We start from the raw sequence: 14,812 nt of genomic DNA, 5'->3' as shown, positions 1-14,812 counted from the left end.
ATTTTTCATAAAACATGTTCAGATTGTGTGCCAGTGAGTGTGTGTGAAGTGTTTCTGTCCTGAAGCTGTAAGTGAGTTTGTGTTTGTTTAAGTGCATAAGTTTGATTGACACACACATTCATCTGAAAGCATCAGTGTTGTGATAAAGCTGTCATCTTTACAGAGTTACTGAAGAGTGAACTGGAATGAAGCTTCAGGGTTTAATGGTAATTTCAGTCGACGTGTCCAGACGGGTCGCACTGATCCAAACGGGTTTGATTCCAGACGGGCCCTCAGCAAAAAACATTTCTGATATCAGCAAAAATGAGATTATATGAACTCATGAATCAAGATGTGAATATTATCAAAGTACTTTAGTTTAACTGGTAGAGCCAGCAACACAAAGGTTATGGGATCAAATCCCAGATTACAGGAAATATACTTTTGTAAAGTATCTGCCAAGATTAAATGTAAATCTGTACACAAAAACACAACTCCTTTTAATGATCATTAAAGCCCATCAGATCAGTGGATCTCAAACTCGGGCCCACGAGATGATGCCAAGGGGGCCCTCAATTTTATATATTTTTAAAATACATTTATTTATCATGAATTCTGTGTAATTAAATCACAGCACAAGATCATTTTGAATCATTATAATGGTTCAGCAAAAAATAAAGACAAAGTCTTGACTTAAATACAAGATAATAATATATACTTTAATAAATCAATGTGTGGCCATATCTATCCAGACTTGTCTCTTTGATAACTTTGTTATCTTTGTTTATTAAATGTTTATATTGTGTAATGTTACTTTAAAAAGTTCACATCAGTTACTGATCGCAGAGCTGCTGTCTGTCGCCCCCTGCCGTCCGCTACGCACTCCTCATAAATGCCACGCCCCTCTTCTTCTATATTTGGCCATGCCTTACTAAAGCGCCAGTGATTGGTTGGTGGGTTGCAGGAGCGGAATGACCCGGATATGCAAGCGTCTGCGTGTGTGTCCGCCCCTCCCCCCACAGTGTCCCGGATGAGGAAGTGAAGCGCTGACAGGGCTGGGTTCCGTCACAGAGTCGAAGCCGAATCTCGTCCATAAACACAGAAAAACACAACCGAACCGAACCCCGCCGCAGGCTCGAGCTCCACAGACGCCGCAGAGATGGTAAGAGGAACATTATTGGCACTCTGGGTCGATGCCCGTTTTAGGAAGAGACGAGGAGCGCCTCCCAGAACCTGATACACAAACCCCACAACACACACACACAAACTCAGCAACACACACTATAATAATAACTAATCTAACAATACACACTGCAGAAATATACACACACACTGCACCCTACACACACTAAATTACACACACACTACACACTGCTTGGCAATAGGAGCGCCATTTGTTAATCATATTTTTAGTTTACTCGCCAGACTGATGCACTGTTTTTATTTTTATCCTCGAGATCAGCTCATGTTGGTGAAAATCTCTTTAAATACTAAAACTGCACGAATGCTTATTTGGCGTTTTAAACTGAACTTGAGACTGGTGGGGTTGCTTTCAGTGTTTCTTTAAAAATAGATACTAGTAATTATTATTAAAGGGTAGTAGGGCTGCAGCTATCGATTCTTTTTGTAATCGATTAATCTAGCACTCAATCGATCGAGTAATCGGATACAAATTTTGTGTGTGTGTGTTTAAACAACCAAAACAAATAATTCATAACGAAAATGACGTGGCTGTAAAGTGTTCAAGCATTTGGCTTTTATTTCTAAAAAAAAACAGAGGTATTGACATTTGGCTCCAAAAAATAAGCCTATTTATTTCAATTTTTCAATTTAGTGTTTATAAGTGCCAGTGCCAACAATTAAGCACTTTAATTTATTAATATCTGGTTTATGTACATTTCTACACCTGCAGCATTACCATTAGGCTACTAATACTACTACTACTACTACTACTAACAATACACACTAAGGATTGATGAGCTGCTGGGTTGATAAATATAAATCACTTTGTCTGCGTTCACACTGTTAGTCCAAATCTGATGTTTTTACTAGAGCTCAACCGATATACGATATGTTTGGCCGGTGCCGATATTAGTCAGTAAATAGGACAGATAATGATATATCGGTCGATATTCTTTATGTATGTAATACATTAACACAATATACTAGATATAAATAGTAGGGATGCACGATATATCAGCCAACATATAGTTATCGGCCGATAACTGCTTATTTTTAATATTATCGGTTATCGGTCTGATAGCAAAATTAGGCCGATAAATGAAAGCCGATAAATGATGGATTATTTTGGTTTGTTGAACCACTTCACTTGCTCATTGCTGGCCATGTGGAGTTTTGATTGGTGCTTTCTGTGACATAGCACGAAGATGACACGTGTTGCGAGCTTAAGAAGAGTATGCTAGTCTAGCGCAAATATAAGATGTCCGCGGTCTGGGAGTTTTTCATTGTGAAATTAATATGAATATTTTTCAGCCTATATATATCGGTTATCGCCCCCCAAATATAAAGAGTTATCGGTATCAAATCCAAATAAATAGTGTTGGGCAAAGATTAATCGTATACAAAATAAAAGTTTGTTTCTGTATAATATATGAGTGTGTAATTATTTTGTATATATAAATACACACACATTCATGTGTCTATTTATTTATTTATATTTTTATATATTTTATATTGTGTTCTGAACTGTATATATGTTTGTATATATTCTGCAGAAATGCACTTTTATTTTGTATGCGATTAATATTTGCCCAGCACTACATATAAATAAATGCAGTTATCACTCAAATGTGATGATCAAACACTTATATTGATGTGACAAAGAAATTTAATATAGGCAGGCGTGTTTAACAATAAACTTTATTATCGAAAATGAGTCTGACATCAGTGCACTGAACAGTAAACTACAAAAATTATTTGACTTGTATTAAAAAGGGAAACTTATGAAGTCATAGTTTTACAGTAAGTTATCTACTTCACAAATTAGTTAGCAACTCACCGTTAAGAAGACAATGCTTGACTGACAACATACTGATCTAATGTGTAATGTCCTTATAACACGAACCCACTTTTAAACTTATTTATAAAACTAAAGCGTCTGCTATCTGTCTCTCATTTAGTGAAGATGAGAAAGTGTTTTTAATCAAATTTCTCTGAAATATCTGAGAAAACCCTTTTGATCATCTTCAGTAACAACACAAGCAGCTTTAATATTGTTCGACTGTGAGTCAGTTTAAACACATAAGTTCACCAGTTTGTGTCATTTGACCTGCTCGCTGAAAAAATGTCATGAATTCAACTATTATTATCTTATTTGAAAGAGTCATGAATAATAATGTTGAGCTCTTCTCTGATTGGCTGTTTCTCCTTCAGTAGCTCTGTGTGTGAAATATGAACTGAGGTAATCTACTTTTTAGCTTGTTATCAGAAAAAATTGCTCTTAAAGGACTCTTATGAGGTTATTGATCCTTTGTGGAGTTTACCAGAAGTTATGTTTGTTCTAGGAAAGCCATTTGTTTATGTTGTTACTGCTGAAACCGTCTATAGAAATTACTGCTAAACTATTCTGGAAAACTAAAAAGGTGCTACAGGACACACATTGGACCTGAAGAGTTGTGATATGATGCAGTTTAGACAGTCGGTCAAATCAGATGTGCACAAACATCAGATTTAAACTTAAAATGTGAACATAGTCAAACTCCAGCGCTTTGGTGTGTGAAATACTTACACTAAACTTACACATAGTTCGCCTCTAACACATAGACGAGTAAAATTTTATATATTAAACAATGTTTAAAACACCCGAATACTGCAATACAACGCACACAACAACATATACTTAACAAAACATCAAACAACACTTAAACAGGTTTAAAGAGGATTTGATTGTTTCATCTGTGTTAGTTTTAGATGATTTATAAAGTAATGTAGTAAAGATGAATGTATGATCATCTTTGTGTTTTCATTTGTGTTGGTGTTTATTCTTACACACATTGATGTGTGTTTGTAGCCGTGAGGTTTGTTGGCTGTTACGAGATGATGAATATTTGACAGATTAAAGGTTTGTAGTTGGAAATCAAACCCGTCATTGATGAGTTGAGCTTTAGGTTAAGTAAAGAAACACTGTTCTAGTTTAAAACACTGAATGACTCGTCTGTTCTTAACTAACCCAAATATTTATTAAAGGATTTCTGCATTAACAGCCAGTTAATACTGAATTTCTCCTCTTTTCATCAGAAGCACCTAATATTTACATCCACTGCTGTGACACACTCTCTTAAACACCTACACTAACTACACAACACATACTACACAACACACACACACTACAGATCACAACACGTTTACACTAAAGAGACTTGAACAGACTCGGAGCAGGTGGTCTCAATCTCAGGTCACCACACACACACACACACACACACACACACACACACACACACACACACACACACACACACACACACACACACGTAAACCCAGTGTCAGAAGCAGAAGGTGTTGTTAAGACTGGTCTGGGTTCAGTTCGGTTCTGGTCTGTGAGTGATTGTTGTGATTGTGATCAGTGAGGATTCATCTGATGTGTGTTTGTGTTAGTTTCTCCAGTTGTGTGTCTCTTGCGCGCACATTTAACATGATTGTGTGCACGCATATTTTCATAAACATAAAGAAGACAGATGTGTGTAATATAAAATAATAATATCTCATAACAGAATATTATCACATGAGTATGAGTTGTGTTGTTATTGTTGTTGTTTGTGTGTCTACAGAATGACCAGCAGTTGGATTGTGCTTTGGATCTGATGAGGCGTTTGCCTCCACAACAGATTGAGAAGAATCTCAGTGACCTCATCGACCTGGTGAGTGTTTGTGTGTGTGTGTGTGTGTTGTGTTATATACTTGTGTCTGAATTTCACGTGTGAATGATGAGAGTTAACTGAAAATGTTCATGTGTCCAACTGTGTGCGATTTATTGTCTTCATTCACGTCTGGTGTGAACACACAGTTAAGATCTTCAGTGTAACACAAAGCTCACGGTGAACTCATTGTTTGCTTTAAATCAAAGTTAAACTTCATCTTTTATCTGGTTTGATTGAAGTGAAAGCAGTTTCTCATCTGTGTTTAAAGTTCTTTATAGATTAAACTTCATTTTGTGTTCAATAAGATCTCAAGACGCTCATAATGTTTCCTTCATTTACACAGTTGTGTTACTCTCACATACACCTGTCACACCTCCTCCACCTGTCTGTCTGTCTCTGTCTGTCTGTCTCTCTCAGTGTGTTGTTATGGATTATTATTGTATGTGTCAGTCACACAGCAGGGTTGGATGAGATGTTTCCCGTCGGCTGTGTTTAGTGAATGTGTGATTTTCACCTTCACACATCTTTAATGAGGAGGAAATGACTTCTCTGTCTGTGACGCTCATAAATGTTGATGTCTGAATAAATCCAGAAAACATTTCATCTGTGTGTGCGTCTGTGTGTGTTTGTGTAGGTGCCCAGTCTGTGTGAAGATCTCCTGTCGTCTGTGGATCAGCCTCTGAAAATCGCTCGTGATAAAGTTGTTGGGAAAGATTATCTGTTGTGTGATTATAACCGCGATGGCGACTCCTACAGATCAGAATCAGAACTCTTCAGTTCTTCTGCTTAGAAACCTGGAGGATTGAACTTTCATCTTCACAATTTTTTTTGTAAAATATTGTTGTATTGTTTAATTTTGTGTAACTGTATTATGTCTGATCTCAGATCTCCCTGGAGTAATAAATATGAGCCTCCGATAGATGATGGCGCCATGCCGTCCGCTCGACTTCGTAAGCTGGAGGTTGAAGCAAACAACGCTTTTGACCAATACAGAGACCTGTGAGTACACACACACACACACACATGAAGCGCTGTGATTGGTCAGATGCCTGTGATTGACATGTTCTGCTCCTGTCAGGTATTTTGAGGGCGGTGTTTCCTCTGTCTATCTGTGGGATCTGGATCATGGATTTGCCGGTGTAATCCTCATTAAGAAAGCGGGAGACGGCTCTAAAAAGATCAAGGGCTGCTGGGACTCCATTCATGTGGTGGAGGTGCAGGTAAAACAGAAGAATGAACATCCTGATCTTTATTATTTCACTTGAATGATTTAAGAGCTCACAGCACTCCTGATGTTGAGGTTCAGATGGTTTTGTGATGTTCGTGGAGAGCAGCAGTCATGTTGAATTGTGTGTTTCAGGAGAAATCGAGCGGTCGTACGGCTCATTACAAACTCACATCTACTGTCATGCTGTGGCTGCAAACCACCAAAACCGGCTCTGGAACCATGAACCTCGGAGGAAGTCTTACCAGACAGATGAGACAGATATGAGAGATAGACGGATGATGCAGAGAGACAGTTATGTGTGATGATAGCAGGTGTTTCTACAGATGTTGTATGATGTTTCTAGAAGATAATGAGACTGACAGCAGTGAGAAGTTTTCATCTATTTATAGCAGCAGTGACAGTAACTGATTCAGCACATACTCATCAGGTCATGTGACCACACGGTTTACTGTTACTGACCAATGCCTGTGTGTGTGTGTGTGTGTGTGTGTGTGTGTGTGTGTGTGTGTTTCCCTTCAGATGGAGAAAGATGAGACGGTTGGAGACTCTTCTCCTCACATTGCAAACATCGGGCGTTTGGTGGAGGTAATTCATGCACATGCACACACATGCACTACACACACATGCACACACACACACACACATGCACACGCACACATGCACTACACACACATATGCATGACACACATATGCATGCACTACACACACAGACACGCGCACTACACACATGCACTATATGCACACATGCACCACACGCACACTTACTGATGTTAATCAGTGTTGATTATATTTGTTTACATGTGTGGTGACTGACATCATTAGGTTCACATAAACTACTGGTTAATTTTAACCAGATAAACTCAAACACACTTCTACGATCCATGTAGGTTTTGATGTAAAAGTTTTAAATAAAGTTGCATGAATGATATGAACCCGTGCAAGATGAAGATGATTGTGAAGTCTGCTGTGTATTGATTTATTATATAATCAAGTCAAGTAGGTTTCATCTTACCTTTAAACTACCTGCTCATGTCTCTCTCTGTCTCTGTCTGTTTCAGGATATGGAAAATAAGATCCGATCCACCCTGAATGAGATTTACTTCGGCAAGACTAAAGACATCGTCAACGGTCTGAGGTACGACAACTGTGTGTGTTTTGGTCATGTGACTGTGGATCCGTTCAATTCAATATGATTCCTCATCTGTAGTGCTGTCTACTTTCAATTCAGTTTAATTTCTCTCTCTTTCACTCTCTCTCTCTTTTTCTTTGACCATCTTCATTCCTCTTTTTGTTTGTTTGTTTGATGGTCGGGCTGAGATCTATTGAATCTCTTCCTGATAATCAAAAGTATCGTCAGTTGCAGAGGGAATTATCTCAGGTTTTGACCCAGCGTCAGATCTACATTGATTAGGGTCAGAGGTACAGAGACACATCGGTGTGTGCGCGTGACTGTCATTAACTAACCGTTTAGACTAACCGCATGCAGGTGCATTCTGGTAACGACACAAACCTCCAGTGATCTGGTCTGGGATCAGTAAACGTTACCTTTAATCTGAAGCTTCTGTTTGATCGATGAACGTAATGCAGTGGATCTCAAACTTTATTTTAGTGTCAACCTCGTCTCTCTCGTGTACGGTACGTGATCATCTGCCGAAACACTCATCTGATCAATCTGTCAAAGAAATATTTCACATCAAATTTTTTTATTAATATGTCATTTTAGATGTTTAAACATTTACTATTAAGGATGCAGCATTCATGAATGTTCATGATCATAGTGAACACAATCTAAATCAATGTTTTCCTACATTTAACATCAGCAGGCCCTTTAAATGGCATATTCATAATATGTGTGTACCTCATCTTTACCATCATTGCATCTGAACATGAAATTAATTTAATATCGTTGCCTTTTATTGGCTACTGTAACATTTCTCATTTTTAAGTGAAGCAACTCGTACGATGGCGACATCTTCAGGATGAAAGGAGAATTACAGATAATATTCACATCTTCTGAAATAAAGCATGCACTTAACAAAATATTTTCAGAGATTTCCTGTATCAATATTTTTTTGTTAAATTGTTTGTTTTCTCATCCCTGTAATGCAGTTTGCTGTTGATTTAATTAAAATCATCCGTTTAATTGTCATGATGCAAAAACACATTTACTCTTCTTATATGACTTTCTTTGACCTGGATGTGTTTTTGTGTATTTGACTTTAAAAGTCTGTGTGTTATAAACCTCTGAGATGTGTTGAGCTCTTGTCTTTATGTCTGTGTTGTAATCGCTGTTGTTGTTGTTTTTCAGGAGCGTTCAGACGCTGGCGGATAAATCGAAGCAGGAGGCTCTGAAGAACGATCTGAGGAACGCACTTATCCAACGCAAACAGCAAAGCTAGAAACCGTCATCAGTCCGTCTCACTCTCTGTCTGTCTGTCTGTCTGCCTCACATCTGTCTGTTCATCAACAGGAGAAAAACACCACGCTTTTTGTTTTTGTATTTTCGGCTTAAGTTTTAACGCACCTGTCTCTCTCTCTCTCTCTCTGTAATCATTTAGTATTAAGACAGTGCTGGTTGTTTCTGTCTGATTGGCTCTCAGTGACATCACAACATGGGGGCGGGGCTTCTCTCCGCTCATCAGAACAGGTTTATTTGTTTGGTTTTATCCACCCGTCATGTGTACATGTCAGAAATGAATGAGGAGCTCCAGAGAGGTGGTGATTATATAAATATATATAAATATAAATATACACACACATGTATGTATTATCATTTAATAATCTTGCTGTTAATATTAAACTTTCTGCTTGAGTCTACACAGATAAGCGTGTGTGTGTTGTGTGCGTTTGTGTGAGTGTTTGGGTGTGTGTTGTGAATCTGTGTGTAACATGCAAAAACAGCACACATATATTCCTTCTTTATCTCGCTCTCTCTCTCTCTCTCTCTTTGGGAGCATCAGACAGTTTCATTGTTTTCATCTGGGTGGATTATCAATAATATTTGTTGTTTTTTTTGTAAAAGCTTTACGGTTTATGTTGTATTAGGGGCCTCCAGCAACAATAAAAACAGAAAACTCAACGTGGCTTTGTTTTTATTTCACAGATTTATCAACTTGATCTTATTTGATTATGTGTCTTTTTTAAGAACTTTAAATTTTCACATTTAAATCATTGTTTTGATGAGGAAATATTTGAATATCTTCATCTAGATTAATATGAGAGATATGTTAAGTAAAATATAAATTAAGCTGTTTTCAACTTCAATTGCACTTTAGAGGTAAAAAATAAAGTTCAAAAAAAAACAGCTTTAAACACTTAATCAATGTACCGTAAGATGAACAGCTAAACATGTCACATATCTTTGGAAAGCTGATTTAAATGACGTAAGCCCTTTAATCAACACAACGGGTACAATAAGTGTCCTTTTTAGACGGGTTTAAGCCTTTTACATGAATGCTAAGGGGTTAAGTTTTTAAGATACTTATTTTTCACTATATAGCTGTTGTATTTTTGTGTATAAATTTGAAATATTGATTTAAATCTTGCACAACAGCGCACGCGTAATAGTAAACAATAGTAAATAAATGAGTGATGTGCAGTGACAGAGAGCTAATGGCAGATGGCGCTGGAGTGACGTCACATCATCTAACATATGAAGCTTTATTATTATAAACATAAACGACTAGAATCCAAAGTAGACTAAAAGTTGATTTAGAGATCCCTGAAGATATTTGATCATATTAATTGATTTATTATTTAGTCAATATAAATACAAAATGGTGTTGTGCGTTTTTTTTTTTTTGTGTGTGTGTAAGACATTTCCATTGTTTTATACAAGATGTATTTTGTGTTTTACTACAGAGCGAAATAACTTATTTGATTGTGTCGATTGATCATTTCCGTTTCATAAAAGTCTTAAAACATAAAAATCTGTGTGTGTATTTCTGTCTGATCTTTGCTATTTGCCTGTTTTGTTTTAATAAGTTCCTCGTTTTTAATAAAGAACAAAAAATTATATTTAAAAAAAATGAAGATTCAGATTCAAAGGTGAGTCTAATCGTTTAGTTTTTGATTCGGTTCTCTTTCTCTTTGAATCACTAGAAGGATTTGTTGAGCTCGTGCATGCTGGGGCAGTTTCATTCACTCTTTTAAGATCTGCCCCCATCCATACCAAACCCCACACCACCCCCTCTCTCTTTATTTCCAGGTTTATGTAAATGAGATGCCCCCCTTCCCCACTCTCACGAGCCACATTCACTGAAGGTGTGCGCGCGCCCGCAGATCAGCATGGAGACTCCGCACGCAAAGTTTGAGGCGATAAACTGCGTTTAATTCACTCGCCGTGGACGCGCAACACACAGGAGCGATGTTCGGCACACCGTGGGATTTGTTGCTCTTTGTTTTCGGTTTCTTTAAACTCCCGTGGGTCGCGGATTGTTTTGTCGTTCATCTGAGTGAAGATGCGGGACCGGGCGCCGCGCTCATCGCGCTGGAGAGCGGCGCGTCTTGCGCACTGGAGCAGCTCATCCTGCCCGGATTCGCCGAGAGTTTTCTGCGCCTGGATGATGCGGGTGTGCTCGCGCTTTCGGACTCTGTGAAGTGCCACGCGCTTCCCTCGAACCCGTTCACGGTGTACGCGGTTGTGGACTGCGCGGACAACGAGTCCGGTTTCAGACACCTCTTAACCAGTCAGTATGATGTGCACGTGCACGGCAGGAACTGTGCAAACAAACGCAAACGTAAAGAACAAGTGGACGTGGAAGTTATAAGTTTATCAGAAGGATCGGGGTGCACCGAGGCGGGCTCCGTTGTCTTCCGGGTGTCTGATGTGTTACCCGGTTACCCGTCGCACAGGTTATCCTGTAACGTGAGCGGGACTTCACCGGGACTTTACTTTGCTGACGGACGGATGCTCGCCTCCGCGCCGTTCTGTTTCACCCGTGACTCTCTGATTGAGTTTCACCTGCGATGCGCGAGACGAGAGCGAGGCGAACAAACGCGCTTCGTGCATGCGCATTGGCGCGCGGGTCGCGGCCCGTTCACTCAAATTCACCTGATGAAGTTACTGGAGCGGGCCGCGCGCTCAGACTCAGGTCTGTTGAGCAGGCGCAGGAGAGCAGTCAACAATAACCCTCAGTTTCAACCCCCCATGTATCAGGTGTCCGTCCCAGAGAATCAAGCAGCCGGGACTTCTGTTGTTGTTTTGAAAGCGGTTGACCAGGATGAAGGCGACGCTGGGCGGCTGGAGTATTTTTTGGAAGCACTTTTTGACAGTCGGTCCAGTAATCTCTTTGCGGTCGACCCGGTCAGTGGAGTCGTTTCCACCGTTGACATACTGGACAGAGAAACCAAGGACACGCATGTGTTTAGGGTGACTGCAGTGGATCATGGGACACCACGCCGCACAGCGATGGCCACTCTTACGGTGACAGTGAGCGACACGAATGATCACGACCCTGTGTTTGAACAGCAGGACTATAAAGAGAGTGTGAGGGAGAATCTGGAGATCGGTTATGAGGTCCTGACCGTACGCGCTACAGATGGAGACGCCCCCGTTAACGGAAACATCCTTTATCATTTGCTCAACAACAACGGCACTAATGGCGTGTTTGAGATCGATTCCCGGTCGGGCGTCATACGCACTCGAGGGCCGGTCGACCGGGAAACAGTTGAAGCCTATGTACTGCTGGTCGAAGCGAATGACCAAGGTCGTGACCCCGGTCCTCGCAGCGCAACGGCCACTGTGCACATCGTGGTGGAGGACGATAACGACAACGCACCGCAATTCAGTGAGAAGCGCTATGTGGTTCAGGTTCCTGAAGATCAGACGCCCAACACTGAAATCCTGCAGGTGACCGCCACTGACCAGGACAGAGGGAACAACGCCATGGTCCATTTTAGCATCATGAGCGGTAACACCCGGGGTCAGTTCTACATCGATGCTCAGACAGGTAAACTAGACCTGGTGAGTCAACTGGACTACGAGATGAATAAGGAGTACACGCTTCGCATTCGAGCGCAAGATGGTGGACGTCCTCCTCTGTCCAACATCACTGGCCTCGTCACAGTGCAGGTGCTGGACGTCAACGATAACGCCCCCATTTTCGTCAGCACACCGTTCCAGGCCACGGTGCTGGAGAATGTTCCCGTGGGATATTCTGTCATCCATATTCAAGCCGTGGATGCTGACGCTGGAGATAATTCACGTCTGGAATACCGTCTCACAGAAACCACTCCCAACTTCCCGTTCACTATCAATAACAGCACGGGATGGATCGTTGTGGCTTCGGAACTGGACAGAGAGAGCGTGGATTTTTATAACTTTGGGGTGGAAGCTCGTGACCACGGAACGCCGGCTATGTCTTCATCTGCCAGCATTAGCATGACTATTTTAGATGTCAACGACAACAACCCCGAGTTCACGCAGAAGGCCTATTACATGCGTCTGAACGAGGATGCGGCCGTAGGAACGAGTGTCGTCACGGTGTCCGCTGTCGATCAAGATATTAACAGTGTGGTGACGTATCAGATCTCCAGTGGAAATACAAGAAACCGCTTCTCCATCACCAGTCAGAGCGGTGGAGGCCTCATCACACTCGCGCTGCCACTGGACTACAAACTGGAAAGACAGTATGTCCTCACGGTCACGGCATCTGATGGCACTCGCGTGGACACGGCCAAAGTTTACGTCAATGTTACGGACGCCAACACACACCGGCCCGTTTTCCAGAGCTCCCATTACACGGTCAACATTAATGAAGATCGTCCCGTGGACACGACTGTAGTTATGATCAGCGCCACGGATGAGGATACGGGTGAAAATGCTCGAATTACGTACTTCATGGACGACAGCATTCCGCAGTTTAACATCGACCCTGACAGCGGCGCTGTGACCACCCAGATGGAATTGGACTACGAGGACCAAGTCTCGTACACGCTGGCCATCACAGCTCGAGACAACGGCATCCCGCAGAAGTCGGACACCACTTATCTGGAGATCCTGGTGAATGACGTGAACGATAACTCACCTGTGTTCCTGCGAGACCGTTACTTCGGCTCTGTCATGGAGGACATCCCCGTGTTCACCAGCGTTCTGCAGGTGTCCGCAACCGACCGAGATTCCGGGCTCAACGGACGAGTGTTTTATACATTTCAAGGGGGAGAAGATGGTGATGGCGACTTCATTATCGAGTCCACGTCAGGCATCGTGCGATCTCTACGACGTCTGGATCGAGAAAACACACCCATCTATAATCTCCAAGCGTTCGCGGTTGATAAAGGAGTGCCGGCACTCAAGACCCCAGTGGACATTCAAGTGACCATTCTGGATGTAAACGACAACCCGCCCGTATTTGAGAAGGATGAGTTTGATATCTTCGTGGAAGAGAACAGCCCCATCGGGCTCGTGGTGGCCTACATCTCCGCATCAGACCCGGACGAAGGCAGCAACGCTCAGATCATGTACCAGATCGTGGAAGGCAACATCCCTGAGATCTTCCAGCTAGATATTTTCTCTGGAGAGCTCACCGCTCTGACTGACCTCGACTATGAGACGCGTTCAGAGTATGTTATCGTGGTCCAGGCCACGTCCGCTCCACTCGTCAGCAGAGCCACGGTCCACATCAAACTTATTGATAAAAATGACAATGTCCCCATCCTCAAGAACTTCCAGATTATATTTAACAATTATGTGACCGATAAAACCAACAGCTTCCCATCTGGGGTCATCGGACGGATCCCGGCCAGCGATCCAGACGTCTCCGATCAGCTTCGCTACAGCTTTGAGGCCGGAAATGAACTGAACTTGGTGATTCTGAATCGGAGCACCGGTGAGATCCGACTCAGCCAAGCCCTGGATAACAACAGGCCACTGGAAGCGTCCATGAGGATCTCAGTCTCAGGTGAGAATCTGCATGTTTCTCTGTCTTCAACGCTTGCGTGACACTTTTGCATTAACAGTCTGATTGTGTGCCTCTCAGTGATGTATAATAGATGAACTTTGCTCTTACAGAGAGGGTTTCAGTATTAATAAATGAACAGGGAAAGTTGTCCTCGTGTCTCTGTGGGATAGAAGAAGTGGTGGTTTAATAGATCTCAGGTTGTCATTGAATGTATGCGACGGGAAACATCACGCTAGGCTGGATCTGTGGGATTTTAGTTTGTTCAGAACGACAGAAACATATCAGAGCTCTTCTGTACTGACCAATACATCACATGTGATCTGTTGTGTAGTATGTTGTGTATTTAAGTGTGTGTCGCTGTGCTCTGGACTGCATGATCACTCATCAGTGTTAGTGTTGGTTAACCCAAGTCCATGACTTTGTTTTGTTCTCTTCAGTCTCTTGTGTGTTAAACCCCCGGTGATACACAAGTCAAGTGTGTGTGTGTTATAGATCAGTTAAAACGTGTGTAACAGCTGGTGCTCTGTGTCAGCCAATCAGAGAGCAGCACACAGTGCTCGCATCACACCTGCTGAGACGTGTGTCAGTGCTCATGCTGATACAACAGAAGAGTAAAGACGACGAGTGTGTATCGCTAAACTGAAGTGTGTGATTAATAATCTTCATTTATGAGTAGGGTTGCAATGGGAATTTTGGAAACTTTCCATGGAAATTACAGAGGAATATATGGGAATATTGCCACACGGATGAAGATGAGTCAGATGTTGAGGAAGCTGATGTTTGCATGCGATGCAGTTTTGAAATTTTATGAATAATTTTCTTTAATT

The 14,812-nt window shown here is 41.6% G+C and overlaps 2 protein-coding genes across 4 annotated transcripts in view; both read left to right on the top strand.

Moving 5' to 3' along the window:
* Positions 1-981: 981 nt before the first annotated feature.
* Positions 982-9,163, top strand: LOC129453245 (F-actin-capping protein subunit beta isoforms 1 and 2). Of its 3 annotated transcripts, none has more exons than XM_073861481.1 (10): positions 982-1,141; positions 4,767-4,856; positions 5,491-5,615; positions 5,745-5,855; positions 5,935-6,076; positions 6,217-6,336; positions 6,607-6,669; positions 7,143-7,219; positions 7,402-7,503; positions 8,393-9,163. In XM_073861481.1, exons 1-9 carry the CDS (start codon positions 1,139-1,141, stop codon positions 7,493-7,495), a joined length of 825 nt encoding a protein of 274 aa, XP_073717582.1. In that variant the 5' UTR covers positions 982-1,138; the 3' UTR covers positions 7,496-7,503; positions 8,393-9,163. The 3 variants fall into 3 exon arrangements, with proteins under 3 accessions (XP_073717582.1, XP_073717583.1, XP_073717584.1); XM_073861482.1 differs by having other exon boundaries at positions 7,402-7,519; XM_073861483.1 differs by lacking the exon at positions 7,402-7,503.
* A 1,079-nt stretch (positions 9,164-10,242) lies between these two features.
* Positions 10,243-14,812, top strand: part of LOC141359280 (cadherin EGF LAG seven-pass G-type receptor 2-like) — a 33,584-nt gene continuing 29,014 nt past the window's right edge. The window contains exon 1 of the mRNA XM_073861452.1: positions 10,243-13,985. Coding sequence (XP_073717553.1) covers positions 10,451-13,985 — 3,535 coding nt within the window. The 5' untranslated portion in view covers positions 10,243-10,450. The remainder of the gene's footprint in view (positions 13,986-14,812) is intronic.

This window comes from Misgurnus anguillicaudatus, chromosome 23 (genome assembly GCF_027580225.2).
Source record: "Misgurnus anguillicaudatus chromosome 23, ASM2758022v2, whole genome shotgun sequence".
NCBI lineage: Eukaryota > Metazoa > Chordata > Actinopteri > Cypriniformes > Cobitidae > Misgurnus > Misgurnus anguillicaudatus.
Note: the sequence above shows the minus strand (reverse complement) of the source record. Positions and strands in the feature narration are given on the sequence as shown.